Consider the following 24,451-nt stretch of genomic DNA (forward strand, 5'->3'; position numbering starts at 1 on the left):
CTGCGGCACCAGCCCCCTGCGTCCGGGCCAAGAGCTCCGCCCCGGCCCCGCCCCCGCTCCAGGCCACACCCCGCCCCCGCGGCCGCCCCAAGTCCCCCACCGCCAGATCCCCCGACGCTCCCACCCTCCGGCTCCCACCCGGCCAGCCGCTCCACGCCGGCCCCGCCGTCTTGCCCCTAGCCACCAACGCTCCGTCTTGGCTCCACCTCCACGGCCGCCCCGGGGTTCGTCCCTTCCCCTGGCCCCCGCCACGCTCCCGCCCCTTCCGGCCGCCCCGGTTCCCACCCGCCCCCTCGCGTGCCTCCCTTCCCACGCGCGAGGCGCGCCCCGAGGCGCGAGTGGCCGGGCGGCAGCGAGGCGGGGCGGTGCGCTGGCTCGGGTTTCGGCCCGCCCCCGGCGCCGGCGTGACCCCTCCCCGGGCGCGGGCGGGGCCGGGCCAGCTGGCCGGCGCCCCGCCCCCGGCCTGGCGCTCCGGGCGCTATAAGAGGGCGGCGGCCGCGGGGCGCCCAGCGCGGGGCCGGGAGCGCGATGGTCAGCCGCCGCGGCGCGGCAAGATGCTGGATGGGCCCCTGCTGGCGCGCTGGCTGGCCGCGGCCTTCGCGCTGACGCTGCTGCTCGCCGCGCTGCGCCCCTCGGCCGCCTACTTCGGGTAGGTGCCTCGGCGGCCCGGCGGGCGGGGCGGGCGGGCCGGGCCCGAGGCCGGCGCGGGCGCGAGGGCGGGGGCGACCCAGGTGCGCGGGGCGCGGTGCCCGGGCTAGCGAGAGCCGCCGGGTTGCCTGGAGCTGTTTGTTTGCGGCGCCCGCGTCGCTGGGTCCGCGAGTTGGTGTCCCCGTGGCGCGGAGCGCGGAGAGGGGCCGGAGTACCCGACGGGCTGGCGTGAGGCCCCGGTCCTCCGTGACCCCGGAGCCGGAGTCGCTGGGGCCGCGCCCGCGGCGGTGCGCGGGGCTCCATGGAGCTCCAGGACCAAGCTCTGGTGATCGGCTCCTTTAGGCCGGGATTTCTTGCCAAACGTCTGGAGCCTCCCTGGCCCCTGCACACCCACCCCCCTTGCAGTTTCCCCCTCCTTTCTCTCCTCGAGAAGTTAATTTAACAACAACAAAAAAATACGTACAAAATCCAGATGTTCCTTGCACTGAGCCCCAAAGGGAAAAAAAAAACTCCAGACTGGAGGAATTTTATTTTTCTTGCGCTTTGCTTCTGACGTTCGCTCGGGCCCCGGCCCGCGGGAGCGCGTCTGTGGGACCTCTCCGGTGCGCAGGGCCCAGCCCGGCCGTGAATGCTGCCTCCCGCCGCCTGCAGGGTCGCTGCCCTGCGCGCTTCTCCGCAGCAGCAGTTTGTGTGGTTTTGGCTCGTCTCTCTCCGACGTTCCTTCCTGCCCTTCCTCGTTCCTCACTCCCAGATCTGGGATGTCCAGCCGGGCGAGCTTTGGGGACCCTCGCTGTAGTCTGCAGATGGGCACACCGAGGTCTGGGTGGCATCGCGCAGCCAACCCTCCGGCTCTCCCCATTCTCCCCGCCTTCTTCCCCCGGGCCACTCCTGGAGCCGAGGCCACCCTCGCGTCCTGCCCAGCCCCTGTCCTGCGCGCCCTGCGGCCGTTCTCGGACTGCCGCCCTCCACCCGTCGTCACCTGTTCCCTCTCCCCTGGACCAGGCGCCGGCGCGCAGCGGCCTGGCCGGCAGAGGGCCCCGTTGGCCCAGAAATGTGGCACTGCCAGGGCGGGGAGAGGCCGACTGGGCGAGAAGCCCTGCAGGTGTATCCTGTTCTCAAAGAAAATAAAATATTTTCATGGGAAACTTTCCCTTTGTGTTTTTCTCCCCCCTCCCCCTTCTCCTATTCCTTTCTCCTGGGTCGTCTTCCAGGGTCAGCTCCCTGTCTCCTTACCCTGGAGACCCCACCCCGCAGCCGGGGCTGTGGCTGTTGGTTTGGCGGGCCTGGGGCGCAGGCTGTGCGGAGGCTGGCACGCCCCTACATGCCATCTGTGCAGCCTTTGCCTCACCCTCTTGGGCAGAGGGAGGGTCAGAGGCTGGCTGTCTGGCTGCAGGTCCACGGTGAGTCACGACGGCCTGTCAGCCAGCTGTGCCTTCTCGCTGTCCGGGCTCAGCCATGGGTCTGCTCACCAGGCTTCAGACACACCCTGGGCTTGTCTGCGCCACGCTGTGCTCTGCTTGTAGTCTCCCTGCTGCCGGCCTTTTCTCTCCAGGAAGATCCGATCCACAGGGTGGTGGTCAGGATCCTGGCTCCCACCCTCCACCCCAAGCCCTGTAGCATCCCTCTCTTTCTCCATGTTTTCTCTGCACTTTGTACCTCCAGGGAAGTCTGTTTAGTTCCCTTGAAGGGAATAACTTCCAGTGACTGTATGGCTAGTCAGCAGGGCTAGGCACCCCTGTGGCTTCTCCAGCTAGCCCTTTCAGCCCTGCTCTTTAATCCCAAAGGCCCCGTCAAGTGAGGCTACCCAAGTCCTGCCCCGTGGGTAGCACAGGAAGCAGTTGTGCTGCCTCTGCTGGGGGTACCCCCCTTCCCCTCCGCCCCCACAGGCGAGAGAGACAAGACTCAGCTTGATAGAGAGAGGTCCTGGAGGATGCCAGGCTCTGTGCCAGCTGTACAGGCAGAGAAGGGAAGGGACCTGGTGCTGGGGTCCACTCAGGATAGCCCCAGGCGTGGAGGCCCAGCCTCTGGCCAGCAGTGACTGGCTGGGCCTGGGTCTGGGGCCCTTTCTCTTGGCTTAGCAAAGGGGCAGGAGCCAGAGGAGAGGGGGAGGAGGAGATGGCCCAAGGCAGGCAGGGCCAGGCAGGGCTGGGCCGGAGCCAGGGGGCCTCTCTGTGCCTTGTGCTGGGGCTTCCCTCCCCACCCTGAGTACAGAGGGAACAGGGGAAAGGAGCCGGGATCCAGCCCTCCTCTCCCTTCCCCCACTCTGAAAGCTCTGCCTGGCACAGAGGCTCCCAGGCAGGACAGCTCCAGTTACAGCCCAGAAACCCAGAGAGGCTGGCCTGGGGGAGGATCACGTGGGTGGTGGGAGCCCTCCCTGCCCTGCCCCCCACCCCCCCAGGCTGCAACCCAACCCGTCCTGCTCCTGCTGTCCTCTTCAGCTTCTGGCCACCAGGCAGGGCCCTCTAGGTCACCTGCCTGCCACAGGAAAGGGGCTCTCTTCTCTTCCTCCCTGGCCTGACCCTTCTTCTCACTGTGATTAGCAGGTGGTGTTTCCATCTGGCTCTCCTGGGGCTACAGAGATGTCTGTGCTCTGGGGGCCTAGACAGCTTGGCCTGATGCCCTCTTGGAAGGAAGTGGAGCCTGGCTCTAAGCAGGAAGCGGCTATCCCAAGGTCTTGTGGCAGGTCTGAGATACAAACTTGGACACCTCTCCCTGCTGCCAGCCACCAGCCCCCTGCCCCACCCCATAGACCTGGCTCTCCTATACTTTGCTCCTCTTGGTGTTATCCTCAGCTGAGAACATGGAGCTAAAGGTGGGCCTGTGTGTTGAAATTTGCTCAGGAAGGGGTGCCCCAGGCCCTGGGGCAAGCCACTCTTGTGCTCCTCTGAACCTGGATCAAGGGGCTGGGACTGGGGATTTTGGGGATCTGTGCCTGTCAGAGCAGGGCCTGGGCTCCCTGGCATCTCACTGCCTCTTTCTTAGAAGTCCTGTGTGTGTGCTGAACCAGCCCCTAGCATAGGCCTCTGGGGAAGCTACTAGACAGGCATCTAGGGGCTGCCCAGGCAAGTGGAGGCCTGAGGCTTCAGACGTGAATTAATCTTCAAAAGAAGTAAGAACGGGCACAGTGATCCCTGAGGCTCTCTCATGGTGCTGGCTTCAGCACTCCACGGTATACAAGAAACATTTGCAGGGTGATGTGGGGGTGTAGGCATTGCTGTGAGGTCTGTGGGCTCATCCCAACTCTCTGGGCCAGGCAGCCTGGAGGCCTACATGGAAGGAAGAGGCAGCACCAGGCGTGGCACTAAGGGCTTCTCTAGCCCATGAGGGGTACTGGGAGCCAGTTTGAAAGGCAGCTGAGGTGCTCTGAACCATTGTGAATGGGGTGGAGGGGACAAGTGGGCTTTAGGGCCGAAGGTCTTTCTGCTATTGAAACGAAACTCACATCCTGTAAACTTACTTAGTTGAAGTATACAGTTCAGTGGTTTTTAATACATCCACAAGGCTGTGCAGCCAGCACCGCTATCTAATTCCAGAACGTTTTCATCACCCCAGAAACCTCATATCCCGTCCCCTCCTCCCCCAGCCCCTGGCAACCACTAATCCACTTTCTGTTTCTGTGGATTTGCCTGTTCTGGACATTTCATATAAATGGAATCATACCATATGTGGCCTTTTGCGTCTGGCTTTTTTCACTGAGCGTGCTGTTTGCAAGATTTGTTCACCTTTGTAGCACAGATCAGTACATCATTGCTTTTTGTGACTAAATAATATTCGACTAGATAGACATATGGCCGTTTTCTTCCACCTGTCCATCAGTTGATAGACACTTGGGTAGTTTCCACCTTTTGGCTGTGGTGAGCGATGCTCCTGTGAAAATTGGTGTACAGGTTTTTTTGTGGACTTATGTTTTCAGTTTTCCTGGATATACACCTAGGAGTAGAATTGTTGGATCATGTAGTAACTCTCTGTTTAACTTTTTGAGGAACCACCAAACTGTTTTCCACAGCATCCTTTTACATTCCCACCAGTCATACGTGAGGCTTCCAATTTCTCCACGTCCTCGCCAGTGCTTGTTAATGCTCTGATTTTAAAGAAAACATGTTTTCTCGTTCTTTTGTTTTCCTGTTTAAGTTCTGGCCACCCTGGTAGATTTGAGGTGTATCTCGTAGTTTTGGTTTGCATTTCCCTGATGCCTAGTGATATTGAGCATCTTTTTCATGTGCATAGTGGCTATTTCTAATGTCTTCTTTTGAGGAAATGTCTATTCAATTTCCTTGCTTAATTTTTGGCTTGGTTGTCTTTCTGTTGAGTTGTAAGAGCTCTTTAAATGTTCTGGATCTGTCCTTGGACTGAGGAGAACCTTTTTTCTTGACCTGTGAGCTGACATGCTGTCTCTCACCTCTTCATACAGGGGCTGCACACATGGGTCTTGACGACAGATCTGCCTCCTGCTTGGCCCCCAGTGGACTATGGGGGGAGGCAAGGGTGCAGGTGGCTGTTCCTTTGCTGGAGCCTGGTCTGGGCTCGGAGCTAGCTGGGGGCCCTGGCACTGTGCTCAGGTGCTGCTCTGGAGAGGCTGCGGTCCTGGGGTGGGGGTGGGCTCTGAGTGCGGGGTCAGGGAGGGTTGACTGCCCAGTGCCAGGAGGGGAGGGCACCTCCTCTGCTTCTCAGAATCCTGAGCTGGGGGTCCTGTGTGGCCACATGCCTGCTGGCTGCTTGGAGGAGGGGCTCCCAGGTGGTCCCTAGAGTAGAAAGAAGGAGGGAAGGTTTTCATGGCAGAAGGAGCGAGCCTGATGGGAGAATGCCGAGGCTGTATGGTGAGCCCGTGGGTGGGCAAGGGATGAGATGGAGTCCTGCTGAGAGAATGCGATAACCCTGACAGGGGCTTGGGGGGCTTGTGTGTGGGGCTGGGAAATGGGGCTCACCTGTAGGGGAGGTCAGCTTTTCACAGAGAAGCTGGGGAGACCCAGAGTCCACTGGGGCTAGGGAGAGGCTGACAGAGGGGGAGGTGTCCCAGGTGATGCTCTGGCCAGGGCTGGTGGTGCTGTGAGCTAAGCGGACAGGAGTTTGGGGAGTCATATGGGTTTGGGTGACAGGGCAGGTGCTACCCACGGAGACTCACCTCAGGACAGACACACCCAAAGCAGTCCTTCAAGGCCTCAGGTCTGGCATTTGAGGAAGAAGCCATGGAGAGCAGTGTGCCTCGGAGGATCAGGAGAGGTTAGGCCTGCGTTGAGAGCTGAGGGGGAGGGAGGGCCCAGGCAATGGGGCCGTGTCCACAGTGTCCAGGGCAGCTGCGGGGCTGGCAGGGAGGTAGATTAGGCCCCTTGGAAGTGGCCCTGTGGGTGCGACCTCAGAGCAGCGGGTGACGAGGGATGCAGGGCAGGGCAGCAGGCTGAAGGAGGGCGCCTGGGGGTGTGGGGAGGGCTCCAGCTTAGGGAGGGGAGCTCTAGGGACAGGAGAGGGTAGAGGGATGGTGTATGAAGGGGCCTGGGCTTCCTGCCTGCAAAGGAGGGGGGATTCTTCCTGGACTCATGGTCCAGGACCTCTGTGGCCAGCAGAGGGACCAAGATGTTCCAGTTTCCCAGCCTGTTGGTCCAGGGCAGACATGGGGAGGCAGGTGGAAAGAGCAGCAGGGGGAGGCCAAGGGGATCCCGTGCGGGCCTGACTGCTCCTTGCACCTCTTGTCTCCAGAGCCCCTCCTGCCTCCCCCCTTCTCCTGGCCAGGCTTCTCTGGGGGGCTGTGGACTCCCAAACCATTGGCCCCTGCCTGCCCCGTTGTCCGCTTCCACAGGCTCCTGAGGGGGACCCTGCCCTGGGCCCCTGATGCAGAGACCAGAGAGAGGCAGGTGGGAGCATCGGGCCAGGATGGGGCCTCTGGGCTGGGACTCCCGTGCGCACAGGCGGGGGCGTCCGGAGGCCTCCTGGTGGGGCCTGAGGTGAGGAGGAAGCCGCCGCCATCTGGCTCCCCTCAGCTGTGTGAGCAGATGTTCTCCCACAGCCGGCGGCCGTCTGGATGGGAGGACAGCTGGCCTAATCTCACCCCCGGCCTTGCCACTGTGGTCCAGCACCCGACTCCAGAGCCGCGAGCCCTGGCGGGATCCCGCCCAGGCTCCCGGGGTGGCCCCAGATGGAGGGTGGCACCCACCACCCACCCCAGGGGCCTTGTGATGTGGAAGACAATAGACGTGTGTGGGTATTTTTTCTCCTGGAAAAGAATGCACACACACGATTCCTCCCGGCGGGCTGTGGGCCCTGAATTCGGGGAGGAGCGATGAGCTGATAAGGGGCCTGGCTTGGCTTTCCTGGCTGCAGAAAAATGACACCTGTCAGCAGGGCCGGCCCTCAGCCCCCTTAATCCCAGCCTGGGGGGCGCTCGGCTCCCTTTGTGTATTGTCCCCGGTGCCCCTGCAGTGCCCACCCTGGCTCAGCAGGCTGTGGGAAGTTTCAGAGGAGGTGCAGTTATCTGGGAAGTGGGTGAGGCCAGGTCCCCACTTGGAAGTCAGCCTCTGGTAGGTGGGGAGCAGGGCCACTGTCCTCGTGGGCCTGCCCATCCTCCAGGATCTGCCTCAGCTGTTGCCTCTTCCAGGAAGCCAGAGGATACCCCAGCAGTATCGCTCTTCCCCTGTAGCTCACCTCTGGGGAAGCCAGGAGGGTCCCGTATGGTGTCTCCTCCAAACTGCGCTGGGCTGGCTCTTCCAAGGCCTTGTGAGGGATCCTGTCTCCTCTCCGCTTCCTGGCTCTGCACCCAAGTGTGGGGTCTGAGGTGCTTGATCACCAGATGGACCCGTCCCCTGCTCACCCCGGGCCCTGAGCTCCACCACACTGTCTCCACACTTGCTGATGGGTCCACTACACTGTCCAATGCACGGATGGTGGGCCAGGTGCAGCAGACACGAGACAATGGGGCCTAGTGGTTGGACAGAGGCTTTTGTGTATGCTGAGGGCAGAGGGCTATGCTGGGGCTCCCAGGGGGCAGGTGGGAGGCAGGGGCTGAGGACCCCACTGAGCAAGGGTTGGGGAGGTAGGGGCAGGTGGCTGCCCGTGTTGCATAGCAGGTCTGAGCAGGCATCTGGAGCGGGGCTTGGTAGCCTGGGCTGGGTGATGACCAGCCTGTTTTCCTGCAGGAGCTAAGCATTAAGAGACATTGGTGGGCTGGGCTGGGGTCTCCAGAGGAGGGCAGCCCCACTCTAGACAGTGTCGACCTGGGTGGTGTGCTGGCCATCTGGCTCTGTGACCTGCGGGCACAGCCCGCCATGCTCCCCTGCTCCTCCCAGTGAGGTTCCTGGCTGGCCTGGCGCCCCTAGCCACAGGAGGAAACCCGGCCGCCCAGCTGGCAGGCCCTGCGCCTCGAGACCGGCAGCCGGACGAGGGAATGGAAAAAGGCAAGCCTCAAGCTGCGTTTGTTTTTCTTAGCGATACCTGAGGTAGACGTGGCCAGGGAAGTGGTCTGGCCCGAGAGTAGAGGCTGCCAGGGACTCCCAGACCAGAGCACACCAGATCTGGCTCCTTCACGGACAGAGGGAACAGCAGTGGCTGCCTCAGGCCACCCCAGGGTGGGGTGTTGATCTAGGCTGTCCCAGGGTCCCCCATCTGCATCTGGCATGGTGCTGGGCCCCCGGAGGCCAGCTGCAGGAAGGAAGCCAGTCATCAGGGTGATGCTGGTAGTGGTGGGGTGGGGATGGGGGAGTCCTGTGGCTCTCCAATCACCTGCCCTGCGTCTTACCTGTCCTTTGTGGCAGCCCTATCATGGGTCCAAGCCACCTCTGAGGCCTGGGGATGTGGTGACCAAGGCACAGAGGTGGCCTGCTGACTCTGGTTCCTCCAGGAAGCCACTGCAGCCCAGCTTCTCCTTGCAGCAGTCAGTGAATCTGGGGGTTCCACGCAGCCTCAGCCACCCTCCTGGGGGCCTTTAGGTCTGCCACTCTCCCAACCTGGGCTGCATTGTCCTGCTCTGGAAAGGGGACAGCTGGCTGGTGACCCTCAGAGTCTCGGGGTCCCATGAGTTCTGCTCACTTCAGGGGCCAGGTGTGAACAGGGACATTTCTGTTAGGCTTGTGGATGCCAGGCCTGGTGGGCAGTGCTGTGGGTCCTAGCGTAGTAGAGTTTGCTGAGTCCTGTGTCTGCCAGCTGACTCCCAGGGTGGCCAGGCCTTAGCTAGGCAGTCCCCTGGAGTAGCTGGAGAGTGATGGAGTTGGGGACTAACCAAGAGCTCTTCATGCCCTGGAATGTTGGAGTCCCATGAGGTGGGGAAGTCGGGGCCTGGCGATTCTAACAGCTGATGAAGGTGACAGCCCTCACAGACACAAGGTCTCTGCCACAGTGTGACCTGTATGTGGAGGCTGCCCTCCTGCCCTGCTCCTCCGCGTCCCTTGGCCCTCACCTCCTCCTTGGCATGGCAGGGCACCAAGTGATGGTGGAGCTCTCGGGGAGCCCCAGGCTCTGGTGGCATCTGTGCCTACCCCACACCCGCCTGCTTGGATGGGAGGCTGCAGGCCATGGGAGGATGGAGGGTTAATCTCAAAACCAGCTCTCAGCACTGGAATTTGTTTTGAATTTGATTCACACAGAAATTAAATGCCGTCTGGTGGGGCTGAGGTTTCCTTGGCAGGGCGCTGTGGCTTCTGGAACTCCGGACTCTTCTCCTTCCGCCCAGCCCAGGGTCTCAGCCCCCCGTGCCTGGGGAGCTGGGTTTGTGGGCAGGGTGGCCCTTGGGGTGGTTGGGCCTGTTGGCTGGAGGAAGGGCAATTGAAATCTGTCTCCCTCCCACCCCAACTGTGAGTGGGAAGGAGTGAGATGTTCTAGGGGCTGAGTGGTGTGGCACAAGGATGGCCCCAGTACCATCGTGGGCCAAACCTGCACTCATCCTCTTCCAACAGTGCCCATCCTGCTGCCTGGCTGTCCTCAGGGGCAGGTGTGAGGATGTGTGACTGGCTGGGTGCTCAGAGGGGCTGCCCCAGTAGTGCCGAAGCAGTCGGGCGTGACAGCCTCAGGCCGGGCCCACATCGGGGCTTGGGCATCCCCCGGCTTGGCTCTGTCTGTTCTTCGCTGCTCTCCCAGGGCTGGAGTGTGGTCTCTGCAGAGCTGGTCAGGGCAGTGCGGCCTCAGCAATGTGGGACCTGATCCAGGATGATCTAGTCTCAAGCTCCTTACCTTGATTTCTTCCGCAAAGACCCTTATTCCAAATAAGGCACATTCTGAGGTTCCAGGTGGGTGTGAATTTTGGAGACTTTTATCCTCTGCTTCAGATTATTCCTGTGAACATTTTCTCAAGTGTGGCGACCAGCATATGGTCAGAGATAACTTGGTGTGCAAGGAAATGCAACCAAGGACTTGCAGAAATGATGGCAGCAGACCAGTAAACAGAGCATCCCACACTGAATAAAACAATTCTCACTGTGCTTTCAGAAGCAAGATAAGCTTGGGATATCTGCAGGGAATGAGAAGCCACAAAAACTGACCCAGCAAGTTTGGAAAAACCAAATAGAACTGGGGAAAAAAAATGTAAGTAATAGACTGATTTGAAAGCAGATTAGAAACAGTTGAGGAGAATGGACAAACTGTAAGGTGGGCTGAGAGAAATTACGCAGAGTATGGCATGGAAAGGCAGATACACGGAAAACAAAGAAGGTGAGAAACCTGGGGACACAGTGAGGAGGTCCTGCATGCTCCATCAGAGGCCCTCTATGCTCCATCAGAAGCCCAGAGGTAGAAGAGAAGGGGAACTGAGGGAGTGATATCTGGAGAGAATGGCTGAAAATTTTCTGAAACCGATCAGGACAATCCAGAAGATTCAAAAGGCCCAGAGTCTTTCTGAGCAGGAAAAAAAAAATTGTTCATGCCGGAACATAACAGATTGCCACTGCAAAACACCAAAGCAATCCCAGAAAACAAGCATTGTCAGGCTGGCAGCTAACTTCAGAACGGAGGGCAAGGCCAGAAGACGGCGGGACCGGCCACTTGGTGCGTGAAAAGAAAATAACTGCCAGCCAAGAACTCTATGCTCGGTGAAGATTACTGTAAAATGAGGGTGAAATAAAGACATTTTCAGACAAATTGAGAGTTGCTCTGAAGGAAACGTTGACGCTGCAGCTTAGGCATGGGAAACGGTCCTGCTGTGTTCCAGACACAGAGAGGAGTGAAGGGCAAAGAGAAGGTCACAGGCACAGAGAGGATGAGGGAACACTGAACGGCTTCCTGTTGGGTCCTAAATGTAGAACTGAAATACACAACAGTATACAATTCTGGGGCGTCAACAAACTTGTGTTCTCAGGCCTGAGAAGGGGATGGCGTGGACCAACGTTGAACATGAGTAACTTACAGACTCATGTTGTAATTTTGAGGGTAACCATGAAAGTGATGGAAATATAAGACTTCAAATTAACAAAAGGAAAAGCAGAATAATAAAGATAACCCAAACGAAGGCAGGAAAGGAGAGGAAAAAAAAGAACCAGAAGAGGCATGGCCAGCAGAAGAGAGAAAGTGAGACCCCAGGACCCCAGTGGAGGAGATGCTCCAGACATAAGGCTACGGTGATTGGAGTTGTAGTCGGGTCCTTCGTCTAATTATAGGCTCTGGGTGAGAGACACACAATGCAGGGATAGAGAACATAAGAGGATGGAGAGAGAACACACCAGCTCAATGGGCCAGGAGGCAGAGAGGGAAAGGAGAGTAGAGGGAGCAGGGCACACTGTGACTCGGGCTCCTGCAGTGACCTAAGACTGTGACTCAGGCTCAGGGCAGTGATCTGAGCTGTGCCTGTTTTAGTTCAGTGACCTGGGGCCGTGTCAGGCTCAGTCTGGTGACCTGAGGGTGTGACTCATATGCTGCATGGTGAGCTGAGGCTACAGTCTTGGAGAGACTGAAGCAGCCACAGTGGTAGCTTAAATGCATATTTTAGAAGTGGAGAGACACTTGAAAGCACTCAGCGAGTGTCCATCACAAAAGTGAGGAAAAGAAGTAAGGTAAACTGAATGAAAATAGAAGGAAAGAATGTAGAAGTAGTGCAGAAATTGACAAATGAACGTGCATTAGAGATGAACAGATCCCTCTCTGGGAAAAAGGTCTCAGGAACATCTGAGGAGGCTAAGCCAGTGAAGAGGAGTGCTAGTGTCTGGCTACGGGGCCCATCATCATAGATTCTGCAAACAGAAACAAGGGAATGTGATGAACAGTTCCATGCTGATAAATCCGAAAATGCGGAAGAAATGGAGAGAACAACAACAAAAAGTAACAGAAATGGATGCAAGATATGGAAATATTGACTAATACTATAGTAAGCAAAGAAATTGGGTCGCTGGGAATGAAAAATGGTATAGCCGCTGTGGAAAACAATCTGACAGTTCCTCAAACAATTAAACAAGGAATTCTTCTATGACCCAGCAATTCCACCCCTGGGTGTATACCCATGAGAAACGAAAACACATGTTCATGAAAAAATGTGTACGTGAATGGTCATTGTGGCATTACGACAGTAGTTAAAAAGTGAACAACTCAGGGACTTCCCTGGCAGTCCAGTGGTTAAGACTCTGCACTCCCAATGCCAAGGGCATGGGTTAGATCCCTGGTTGGGGAATTAAGATCTCACCTGCTGCAGGGCTTGGCTTAAATAAATAAATATGTACATACATACATAAATACGTAAATTAAAAAATAGCTAAATAAAGTAAATAAAAAGAGCAAACAACTCAAATGTCCATCATCTGAGGAGTAGAAAAACAGAATGTGGTAGATCCATACGGTGGGATATTATTACATGCTACAGCATGGATGGACCTTAAAAACATTGTGCTGAGTGAAAGAAGCCAGTCAGAAAAGGCCACACATTGTTTGATTCTATTTATAGGAAATGTCCAGATCAGGCAGGTCCACAGACACAGAAGGTAGATTAGTGGTTGCCAGGAGTTTGGGGAGAGGAATAGGGAGTTGATAGCTAAATAGTACATTATGGAGTTTCTTTTTGAAGCGATGAAAATATCCTAAAATTGACTGTGGTGCTGTTTGCACATACCTGCATATATACTACAAAATGCTGAATTGTATACTTTAAATGGGCAAATTTTATGGTGGGTGAATTATATCTCAATAAAGTTGTTTTACAAAAAGAAAAAAAAGAAATTGGATCAGAAAGGAAATGTCTCCACCAAGAAAAGGTCAGCCTGCATGGCTTCATGACAAGTTTCACCAAACAGTCAAGAAGACGTAATTCTAATCTGACACAACTCTTCCAGGATTAAAAAAAAAAAAAAAAAAGACAGCTCTCGCTAAGGCATCGAAACTCAGCAGGAAGAGCATGGAAGAAGAAAATTGCAAGCACGGATGCAAACATCCTAGACAAAACATCATCAAGTTACATCAGCAGTACAGAGAAAGGATAAAACCCATCACGGCCAGTTGGGTTTATTCCAGGAATGTTTCGTGTCTAACATTAGAAAAATCAACTAGTGAAATTCCTCAATTTAGCAGATTAGAGGAGAAAAATCACACAACAAAAGATGTAGGGATGACATTTAGTAAAGTTCAACATCCATTTGTGATTTTAAAAAACACCCAGAGCAAACTAAAAGCAGAAGGGAACTTCTTTAACTTGATACACGGTGTCCAGAAAAACACACAGTGAACCTCATGCTTAATGGTGAAATGGCAAAAGCTTCCCTTTTAAGACCAAGAGTCAGACAGGGATGCCTGTCGTCATCCTTGTCTGAATCTGGGTGATGACAATTGTCTTAACAGACCTTTGAGCATGATGGGAGTCATTTCTCTTGTGTAGCAATCACGTTCTGGCTCTGTGAGTGCTTTGACTTCTGCTCTCTAGCGCCAGCCTTCAGGGCGCCTTTGTGTCCGGAGGGGTGGGTCTGGGTGGCAGAGATGTGAGTTTGGGCTTGTGGAGGGGAGATGAGCAAGGACGAGGGTCCCCACTTTCCGGTGGTGGTGCCCAATATTCTCTCCTTCACTGCATGGCCACACATGCCAGCAAGGGCACTGGACAGTTGGCCGGTGGCGGTAGAGCTGGGAGTCAGGAGGCTGGGACCCAGAGGGAGTTGGCAGATCCTGCACGATTGTGCTAACGGCCCTAGCCAGCGTAGGAAGGCAGAAAGAACCGCATAGTAAGAAAGCAGCCTGGTGTCTCTGTGGACTGCATGATTGTACACAGAGCATCTGAAAATCATTAGAGATGAATTACAACACGTAGCAAGGTCACCAAATACTAAATCAGCATAGGGTCAGTTGGGCTTTTGTAGGTCAGCAACAGAGGGAAGACTGACTGACATTATAAAGATATTTTCTTTTTACACACTATCATTCTGGAAAACAGACTGATTCTAATACAGGGCACCCAGGCAGGGTTGCTGTAAGACTTCAGAGAGAAGCAGGAAGGAATTCTGAGCAAATGGAGAGAGACACTGTCCTCACTGAACAATTCTCAACATTGCACACAGAGGAGTCATGACCGCCCCAGCAAACCCTGTCACGTGTATGCAGATACAGAGCCAACATGTGCCCTTGGAATCTTTTGGAAGAAGCTCCTGGTGGAATCCCAGTAAAATGTCAGTCTAAGGACCACTAGCCCAGGGTGGAGCCTGGGATGAGCCACATGCGAGGCTGCTGTGACGTCACAGAGCCATGAGGAGACGGGACCTTTGGGATCCTGAGGGAGGGATGCTGGCCCCACCAAACCTCATGGGCAGATGTCAGCGTCAACTGGACGCAGCTGGATGTGCACAGCAGGATGGGGGAGGTTTTGGAGGATGTTTAGGGGGTTGTTTATGACATTAGTGGTGGGAGTTGGGAGGGCCCCGGCACAAGGCTGTTTCTTGAGCTGGGTGAGAGCTGTGTTCCGCACTTGTGCTACTCACTCCCACGTGTGTTTTATATCTCTTGAAAATACCCGAGTGTTGTAAAGTGCAAGCCAACATTTAGATCTCTCAGTTTCTTCCCGGAAAGTGGGTCCAGCACTGGGAGAGCCCAGTCCGTTGGAGCGAGGGCAGCCAACCTTGGCTCAAGTCCTCCACGGGCTGTCTGGGCAGGCGTATGTGCCCATCCACCCACCTGTCTCGGACCAGATGCCCACGGGGAGGAGGGGCAGCTGTGTTGAGCACAGTGGCAGGTGCACGGGTGTGGGCAGCTGGGCGGTTGAGGGGGCTGGGCTGTGCCAGGTGGCCTGGGCGCTTTCTGGGCTGAAAGGCGCAGCCCCTGGAGATAGGCTGTGTGGGCAGAGGCTCACTGCTGCAGGCTGGCATACAGGGCTGAGAGCCTGTGGGGGGCTTCTCCATGCCACTGGCTGTACGTTGCACTTTGTTATTTTGAATGGGCCACATGGGCATGAGACAACATGTGAGTGGCTCACAGGCCATGGGGAGAAGAACGTGTGTCCTCTGCCCCAGGCCACCTTTGTCCTGGGTGGCCCCATGCACCCACACGTGTGCAGACAGGTGCTCTGCAGAGTGAGGCCTGTGCCTGTGCGCTGAGTGTGCACAGTGGCTGGGCTGTGGCTTTTCTGAGGCCTGCTGAATACTGCAGTGGATGAATCCCATTTATTCAGCCAATCTCCAGTCTTTCTGAATAACAAACAGTGCTTCCAGTGTTTTTGCATGACAGCAGTGCATTGGGTAACATGTGAGTGACATGCTTGTACGTTTTTTCTTGCTGATGTTAAATGTTTTTTTTTGTTTTTTTGTTTTGTTTTTTGCATGTATGTTTTAAGATAACATATCTGTAGTCTGTATTTCTAGAAAGAGAATTGGTGGGTAAATTTTAAAGGTATGTCAGTCCAGAATTCCAGCTAAGGAGGAACACCCCTTTCCCTGTGTCCTTGACAATAATCTTATCAGACACTGATTTGTACTCATCTGATGAATGAAAAATACCTATCAATATAGTTTTATTTTGTAGTTTTTTTCTGAGTGAAATGCAAATGCATTTTAAACAGCCAGCTGTATTCCCTTCCCTTGAACTGTGTGTCCCTATCCTGTATCCAATTAACAGTTGATTCCTTTGTTATTGATCTGGAGGAGAGATGCACCTGTGTCCACATACGTACACGCCCACGTGCACGTGCCCACACACAAGCACAGAAACTTGGGCCTTGGTCTGGAATCTAAACTGCAGCATTTCCCCTGATCTTTGTCTGTTGGTCTTCGGACTCTATGCTGCTTGTCACTGTGCAGAAATTCTTGTACATTTGGTAGTCAAATTTATTATAATTTCAAGGCACTTTGGATTCTGAGTCACTCTGATAAAAGCCTTCCTGGTTCTAAGAATGTTTTCTGAACCTCTCATCTTTCCTCCAGCACTCCTGTGGCTTCCTCTTTGTGTTGGGGTGTCTGTCCCTTGTCCCTGAGGCCTTCTCCACTGAGCCCAGGCCCACCTGACGGCCACCTTCTTCCCTGTACCTTATGCATCGTCTCACCTCGGCACCTCTGTGAGGGTTTTTCCTCTGTCACTGCCCTCCAGGCCATAAGCTCTCAGGCTGGCTGCACTGAGTCCGCTCTGACTGTTAAGGGGGCCTGGGCAGGGGGTAGCTGGACCCTCATAAAAGAGAAATGGGGACAGGCCACCTTGGGATGAGGGATGCCAGGGGGGCAAAGCAATGCTGCCCCCTTGGGTTCCAGCCTCATGCCTACCATGGGAGCTGGGCGATGGCTCAAGGGAAAGGCCTGGCCCTTGGGCCTCAGGCCTCAGCCATGTGGCCACATGGCTGTCAGATGGCCATCCCTGGACTTGAGCTGACCCTTCCTCCACATCCTTCTACCCAGAACAGATGTAGAGCCCACCTGGCCCCAGGAAAATATCAGCTTGCTTGTGGCTGTGTTTATGGAGCTACGTCTGATCCCCTGGTGGACAAGCTGAGGCCAGGTGGGAGTGAAGCTACCTGTAGCTGTGCAGTCTGGCCTTGGGTGTGGGGAACCCCTGAGTTAGCTCTGCATGTGCAGTGTGGACACAGGCGCCCCCACTGCTTCCTGGAAGACTGGAGGGCAGCATCACCTGCCGTTTGTCTCATCCACACCCACAGCTGCCCTTTCCAGCCCAGCCCAGGTCCCCCCAGGATGGCCTTGCAGTAGGGGTCCTCTTGGGTGCTGGAATGTTTTGGCAGCGGTGGGAGCTCGGTTAATCTGGGAGAATCCAGCCTGGGGGATGTGCTGGTTGGAGGCTACAGTGCTTTAGCCATGTGGCACGCAGTTCTGGGCACAGCTGTTGACATTCCTGTCTGGGGACAAATCTCCGCTGTGTGAGCTGCCTTTGTGTTGAGGAGTGTGGCACTTCCGGCCTCCAGCCCAGGGTCCTCGGGGCCCTGCCTGCTCCCTGCCCCAGCTCGGCAGCTGTCCTTGGTCAGGGGCCTGGAAGTCCACAAAGCTGCCCCCTGATGTCAGCTTCTGCCACATCCCCATGTCCTTAGGCATGAAGTCCTAATGCTAGGTGAGGGGTGCAGTAACTGGGGCCTGGGGCTGGCGTGTACTGCTACCCCTCCAGTGCATCATTTAAGCTCCAAGCTCATGTGTCTTCTCCCCGAAGGCCTCTGCATCCCCACTGTTCAGTGGCCCACAAGGGATCTGTGTGTGTCTCAGGGACCTTTGGTGCTTCTCCTCTAGCCAGCACCCATGCTGGCCTCCCAGGCATACCCGGGGGCCTCCTGATTCAGAATGTTGCTTACGGAGAGGGAGGCGGGCCCTTCAGCAGTGTCTGCACGGACTTGAGCTGGCAGGGACGCTGCTTTGGGCTCTGCTCTCCCTCACCCTTGGTCTCAGGGCTGGGAGCCATTGCCACCTCTGCTCTCCCCCAGCTCGCACTGGTGTACTAGCCCTGAGCACAGTGGGGAGCCAGGCCAAGGCCTGGGGTGGGTCTTCTCAGGGTGCCCACCGTGGCCTCGCTCGTGCTGCACCTACGTGTGCAGAGGTGGGGGGTTGTGGTCCTTTCTGCTCTGCACCCCTAGGCCTGAGTAGTCTGCTCTGGCATTCCAGTGGGCTCCTTGCCAGCTGCTGCCTGGGCCTCCTGTCGGTCTGGTTCCCAAGCCTCAGCACCCTGGTTTCGTGTTGTCAGGGAGCTGATCAGTGAGGGTGAGATGGGGGCAGCTCCTTCAGGGGCCGGGATACGGGGGCCTCAGGGTAGGGCTGATTCTGCTTTTCACAGGCCCCACCCTTACCAGGGTAGATGCAGCGATGCCCCTCTCCGCTAGGCGGGGCAGGGTGTGCTGGGGTGTGTGTGCCTGCAGCTACAAAATGTGGTACCCCAGGTTGTCCCCAGAGGAGCCTCAACCTGCAGCATTACTGCTGGAGTCTGCTAGAGGGTGGGCTTCCAGAAGGCCCTGCCTGCATCCCTTACCCTACAGAAAGCTGCAGCTCTCCTTGTTAGCCCAGTGACCACTATGCCCCTGAGGGGGCTTTGGATGGACAGCAGGAAGAGGGATAGGGCACGGTGTGGGGCTCCAGTGTCTGTGGACTCCCGACACCCCTGGTTCCTGGGGTTGGCTGGGGTGAGAGGTGGGGGGGTGGGGCTTCTTTCTACTGATGCTCTAGTGGTGGGCTCGGAGCCCCATCCACGTCCGGGTGGGCACCTCTCCCTCTCGAGGGCCGAAGGTCTGGGTGGGGCCAGACTTGGATGTGCCTGGAGCGCAAATGTGCAGTTGTCTGTCTGGGGACACTGAGGCCCGTGGTTCTGAGCACAGAGCAGGTAAAAGGCCAGGGCCAGTCAGTGCCTGGATGGAGCAGGTGGTAAGGAGTTAGGGCAGGCAGGCCAGACAGCAGAAAACTGACCCATGCCGGGGCCTTGGCTCAGCCAAGCGACAGGGTGGAGATGCAGAAGAACCAGGAGCCCACTTCCTGGGTGGCACCTGGGTCCTGGGCTGAGAGGCCCCTGCTGGTGCACATGTCCCAGGAGACCCCATTGGAACCAAGGCGGCCATCTGCGCAGGCTGCAGGAGGACAGGGAGTGAGCCAGGCCTTTCCCCCAGGGACCACAGGGCCGTGGGGGGGCACCCCTAGCTGGGGATGGCAGAGGGTGGGGGTCCTGGAGCAAGCTGGGTAAGCAAACATGGGAGTGGGTGGGGGAGGGGAGGGGAGCTGTACATCTCACGTGGCCTGGGGTTACTGTGCCCCCTCCCTGCCTTGGTTGTCTGTGCCTTCGGCCAGTACCCTGGGCTGGGCAGTCCTCCCACGTGTGTGCGTATGAGTTTCTATCTGTCTGTTCCTTCCCCTGTCATCAGACCTGGGCCGTGAAGCTGGTGTCAGCTGGGGCGGGACTCTCTGAAGGGAGTTACTGGGGAGGGGTCGCCAGCCACATGGATGCCTGAGGTATGCTCACGGGTCACGCAGGGGGCCGGGCAGGGGTCCACAAGCAGCTGGCAGGGCAGGGTGTGAGTGGATACAGGGGCAGGCGGGTGTAGAGGATGCCTGGTGGGCAAGGGTCCCACGGCCTTCTCACCACCCCTCCCCCGCCGGGTCCTCTGTGGCTTTTCTGTACCTGTCCCCGGGCCTGCTGCCCCTCTGGCCCCCCAGTTGAGCCCACTGGGGCTCCTCTCCAGCTGCCGCCATGCTTTCCAGCCCAGCAGGTTCTTCCGCCACCCCAGCAGCCACAGCCCTCACCCAGCGCCCACCTCCTGCTTCTGGGGCAGGGCTCACTTTGGCCTCTCTGTGCCCAGGCTGACGGGCAGTGAGCCCCTGACCATCCTCCCGCTGACCCTGGAGCCGGAAGCAGCTGCCCAGGCACACTACAAGGCCTGCGACCGGCTGAAGCTGGAGCGCAAGCAGCGGCGTATGTGCCGCCGGGACCCCGGTGTGGCCGAGACGCTGGTGGAGGCGGTCAGCATGAGTGCCCTCGAGTGCCAGTACCAGTTCCGGTTTGAGCGCTGGAACTGCACCTTGGAGGGCCGCTACCGGGCCAGCCTGCTCAAGCGAGGTGAGTGTGCTGGGACACTGGGCAGGCGCAGGGAGGCCGGACCGCCTAGCCCTGGTGTGCCCCCCCAGCGCATCACCGCGGCTGAGTTCCAGGTGACTGGGCGGTGGGTGGGATTTGACTCCCCTGCTCCCTCCCTTCCGTTCCTCCTGCTCTCTCCCCCATGCCTGGCCCTGCTCACACCTGCATGGAGCAGTTGGTGGCACAAGGCACATGCGGACATCTGTGCCGGGGCCCCAGGCAGCTCTGATGGCTCTTGTCACATGGCAGTGGCTGAGGCCCAGTGCCTGGGCACAGGAGCAAGGGCCCAACGGGTGCCCCAGCCCTGAGCACAGAGCCTCCTCTCTTGCGTCTCCTTCCACGTGACAGTGCCAAGGGGGACTCTCATCTGAGTCTCTCAACAGCCTTGTTTTGAGGCCCAGGATGTGGCAAGGCTCATAGGGGGCCCTGGCCAGTCTAGTGGGTTGGAGACCCAGATGGATGGAGTCTCTGATCACTGGGCACAGCTGTGGCCACAGTACACTCTGGATTCTGTCCTGCCTCTGCCCAATCCTATGTCTGGGGCACGAGAGAGCACGTCCTGTCCCCAGGTGCACAGGTCAGCCCAGGCAGGTGTGCCCCTCCCTGTGTGGAACACACCAGGAAGGATCCTTCCCGCAGAGCCTGCTCTATCTGGAATGTGTGCTTGGGGAGGCCATGGTTTGGCTGCACCTGAGTGAGATGGGGGCCGCTCTGGCCTGCTGACCTGCCCCTGCCCCTGCCCCCACGCCCTTCCAGGCTTCAAGGAGACAGCCTTCCTGTACGCCATCTCCTCTGCTGGCCTGACGCACGCGCTGGCCAAGGCGTGCAGTGCAGGCCGTATGGAGCGCTGCACTTGCGATGAGGCCCCCGACCTGGAGAACCGAGAGGCCTGGCAGTGGGGTGGCTGCGGGGACAATCTCAAGTACAGCAGCAAGTTCGTCAAGGAGTTCCTGGGTCGGCGGTCTAGCAAGGATCTGCGAGCCCGTGTGGACTTCCACAACAACCTCGTGGGTGTGAAGGCAAGCGGGGTGGGGTGCGGGGTGGGAAAGGGTACCGGGTGGGGGGGTGGGCACGGGGGTGCAGGTGGCGTGGGTTGGGGCACAGGGCGGCAAAGTGCGGAGGGATGGGCAGGGTGCATATGTGTTTCAGGGGTGGCGTGCAGGAGCTGAGGGAGGTGCATTGGTGGGGGAGGGGGCTGGGGGGCTGGGAGGAGGTGAAGTCAGCCGCCTCCGTGTCTCTGTTCCAGCCGTTGATGACAGCCAGGGCCTCCGGTCTTTCTGCTTATAAGGCTCGTTACTTGTCAGATGGGCAGGGATACTAGCTGTCGTGATGGGGAGCTCCGTGGAGGGGTGGCCCATGGTCTCTCTTGGTTGGGTGGAGCCAGAAGGCCTACTTGCTGCTGGTTGGGGAGCAGGCAGCTGGGTCCTGGGTGGTCAAGGCCACAGGGAAGGTCTCCTTGCTGGGCACCATCTAACCAGGAGGACAGTAGCCTGGACCCTACCTGCCAGGCCTAAGGGGTGGGTGCTCCTGTCACCAGGGACCTAGGTGGACGGCAGATGGGTACGTGTGTGGTTCAGGGGTCCCGGGAAAAGCTGGGGGTGTGGCTGGCCCAAGGTGGGGAAGCCGCTGCCACCTCAGGGGCCCTGTCTGTGGCCAGGACTCTGTTTTGAAGAAACTCACGGTGGAAGTGACTGTTTCAGCTCTCTAGCTGGGCCTCCTGGGAGTGCTGGCTGCAGGCGTGGCTGGGCCTGGGGGGGGCCTGGCTCCACAGCAACCGCTCCCCACCCGGCAGCCCCCGGGCTCCACACCCCCGGCGGAGGCACCTGGCCCCGCCACCGTCTCCGTGGACAGAGCACACCCGCCCTCCTAGTCCCTGCCCAGCCTGGCTATCAGATGCCTCCCGAGGCTCGGCCTGTGCTGTGGGACGGTCAGGGGCTGGGAGCGGGGTCTGCGGGCTCGCTGGGCAGCCCTCGGGATGCGGAGCCCGGCCTGGGGGCTGGGAGGGGTTAGGTAATGAATGCCAGCCCCTCTCTGAGCCCCTCTTTATTGAGAAGCCAGAGTTCTGAGGTGTGGGCTTATTAAAGAATCCATTGCCCCCTTTTCCACAGGAGCTCTGCCTCTCCTTCCACCCTCTGGGGAGGGATGCAGGCTGATTAAATCCCCCAGGGGAGGTCCTTTCTTTTCCTCTGCACTCGCCCTTTTGTAAGCTATTAATGAAAAGTCAGAATATGAAAGTGCTCCATTAGCTCCACTGGTCCTGGGTAAGCCACGTTTTAATTAAATTTGTCCGGGTTTCTCAGCAAAGTATCATTAAATGTGACTCTTCTGTTGCCTGGCTGGAGGGCAGCTATGTTTCTTAATCCCCTTTGAGCCGCCTCTCCCTGGGGGCAGTGTGGGAGCTCAGGCCTGGCTTGGGGCCCAACTGGGAGAGGGACCTCCCCTTCCCCTGCTGCTCTTCTTCCCCGTGTCCCTCTAGGGACCCCCGTGCGGAAAGTCAGGCAGAGGCCCTGTGGGACAACTGGCCCGACTCCGTGGCTTTGCAGGTGGGACCCAAGTCCTGGGAGGGGAAGGGCCCAGGCTGGGTCTTAGGCAGCTTCCCAGATCCGGAGTGGAGTGTTGATGCTAGGCCTGCCTGTGTATGGGGGTGGGTGCAGCCCCTCCCATCTGGACCTCTCTGGAGGCGTTCTCCCTCTTTCCAAGTTACTCGTAGCAGGGTGGGGGGTGGTGCCTGCACGTGCAGTAGCATCTGGTCCCTGTGCTCAGGCAGGGACGTGGTTAGCTCGGATGGAGACTCCGGTGGCCAGTTCTGCCCACTAGGCAAGCTCATTTGCTTGTCCTTACTTTTTCAAGGAGCAGACCGCCGAGAACAGACTGTATGGTCCTAAGGGGGTGCTGACAGTGGGGCTGGTGGGGAGGCCTGCCCTGCCCTTGCAGAGGGCAGCCTGGGATGCAGGGATGGGACGGGAGGGCCTTGATGGTGCAGGAGGCAGGTTCAGGGTGCTACGGTGGCCGCTCTGAAGGTGTGGTGCTGGCTATGGGGTTTCTGTCCTGGGTGGTCCATGGCTTGGAGAGGCAGGGACGTGTGTGGGAGCCAGGGAGCCTGGGTGATGAGCAGTGGTGACCCCCTTGGCCTGGGCCCGGGTCTGTGGGGCCATGAGATCTGGCCCTGGGGCGAGTGGCAGTTCCAGCCCCTCTGAGGCTTATCCTCAGGGACTGGTCTCCCGTCTGCTCAGAGTGGCCCTCATGCCCACCTCCCTCCCTTTCACCAGGTGATCAAGGCCGGGGTGGAGACCACATGCAAATGCCACGGCGTGTCAGGCTCATGCACCGTGAGGACATGCTGGCGGCAGCTGGCTCCTTTCCACGAGGTGGGCAAACGCCTGAAGCACAAGTACGAGACGGCCCTCAAGGTGGGCAGCACCACCAACGAGGCCACCGGCGAGGCCGGCGCCATCGCACCTCCGCGGGGCCGGGCCACGGGGACCGGTGGTGGTGACCCGCTGCCCCGCACCCCGGAGCTGGTGCACCTGGATGACTCTCCCAGCTTCTGCCTGGCCGGCCGCTTCTCCCCAGGCACCGCCGGCCGCAGGTGCCACCGCGAGAAGAACTGCGAGAGCATCTGCTGTGGGCGCGGTCACAACACTCAGAGTCGGGTGGTAACCCGGCCTTGCCAGTGCCAGGTGCGCTGGTGCTGCTACGTGGAGTGCAGGCAGTGCACCCAGAGGGAGGAGGTCTACACCTGCAAGGGCTGAGCCCCTGGGCCTGGCCGGGCTGCGGCAGGGGTGCAGGTGGGGTGTGCCAGGTGAGGGGTCTAGACCTGCAGGGGCTGAGCCCCTGGGCCTGGCTGGGCTGCTGCAGGGGTGCAGGTGGGGTGTGCCAGGTGAGGGGTCTAGACCTGCAGGGGCTGAGCCCCCGGGCCTGGTCAGGCTGCAGCAGAGGTTCAGGCAGCGTGTGCAGTGTGAGGGATGTACACCTGCAGGGGCTGAGCCCCCGGGCCTGGCCGGGCTGCGGCAGGGGTGCAGGTGGGGTGTGCAGGGTGAGGGGTGTACACCTGCAGGGGCTGAGCCCCCGGGCCTGGCTGGGCTGCTGCAGGGGTGCAGGTGGGGTGTGCCAGGTGAGGGGTCTAGACCTGCAGGGGCTGAGCCCCTGCCCTGGGCGACCCCAACATGCTTGGTTCCAAGGCGGGGGCAGAGGCCTGGGGGTTGGCTGCATGGGCCACCTCCTCCCCTTTGTCTCCCCATCTCAAAGGCCCAGTCTGACCTCTGCATCCCCTCTGCTTGTGCCTCCCCATGACCTGAGAGCTTTGCACGGATGCTTTCCAAACTGTGTCCCCCTAAGTCACCAGGTGCCCCTCCTGTGCTGGGTGCCCTCTGAGGAGCAGCGGGCACACCTTCATGACCACACGGCCTCTGTGTGGACTGCCTGTGGGCTGTCCTGCACCGGCACTGGCTTAGAGAGTCAAACCACTAGGAGAGAGCAGATGCCTGGCTGCCCAGGTGTGGGGGGTATATATACCCGCTCTGACATCGAGTACTTCTCTTTGGAGTGATATCAGTGACTTTTAAGTTATTTTTATTTAACTAATATATAATTATTATTTTCTCCATCCCTGCCGTCTCCCAGGCTGTGGCTCCTCCCCCTCTCAGCAAAGCCTGATCTAGAGGGGCCCCTTTCTCCCTCCCCTCCACGCCCCCTCCTAACCTGTTTGCCTGATCTGCTTTGTTTGTTTGAAACCACTAAATCAAGAGAGACATTGCTATTGTTGTTTTTAAAGAAGTAAAGCAAGCTGTGTCTGGCCACCACCCTCAGGGTTTCTGAAAGCCAGGTCCCATGGTCCAGGTCAACTACCCCTAGCGAGGCTGAGCTGGGCAGTGGACGGGCCCTGCTCTGCACC

The 24,451-nt window shown here is 58.3% G+C and overlaps 1 protein-coding gene across 1 annotated transcript; it reads left to right on the top strand.

The window, feature by feature from the left end:
• The first annotated feature begins 530 nt into the window (after positions 1–530).
• WNT9A (Wnt family member 9A) lies at positions 531–24,451 on the top strand. The gene is made up of 4 exons (XM_057709389.1): positions 531–649; positions 19,283–19,539; positions 20,314–20,576; positions 22,827–24,451. The coding sequence occupies exons 1-4, from the start codon at positions 555–557 to the stop codon at positions 23,307–23,309; spliced, it is 1,098 nt and encodes a 365-aa protein (XP_057565372.1). The 5' UTR covers positions 531–554; the 3' UTR covers positions 23,310–24,451.

This window comes from Hippopotamus amphibius, chromosome 15 (assembly GCF_030028045.1).
Source record: "Hippopotamus amphibius kiboko isolate mHipAmp2 chromosome 15, mHipAmp2.hap2, whole genome shotgun sequence".
Lineage (NCBI taxonomy): Eukaryota > Metazoa > Chordata > Mammalia > Artiodactyla > Hippopotamidae > Hippopotamus > Hippopotamus amphibius.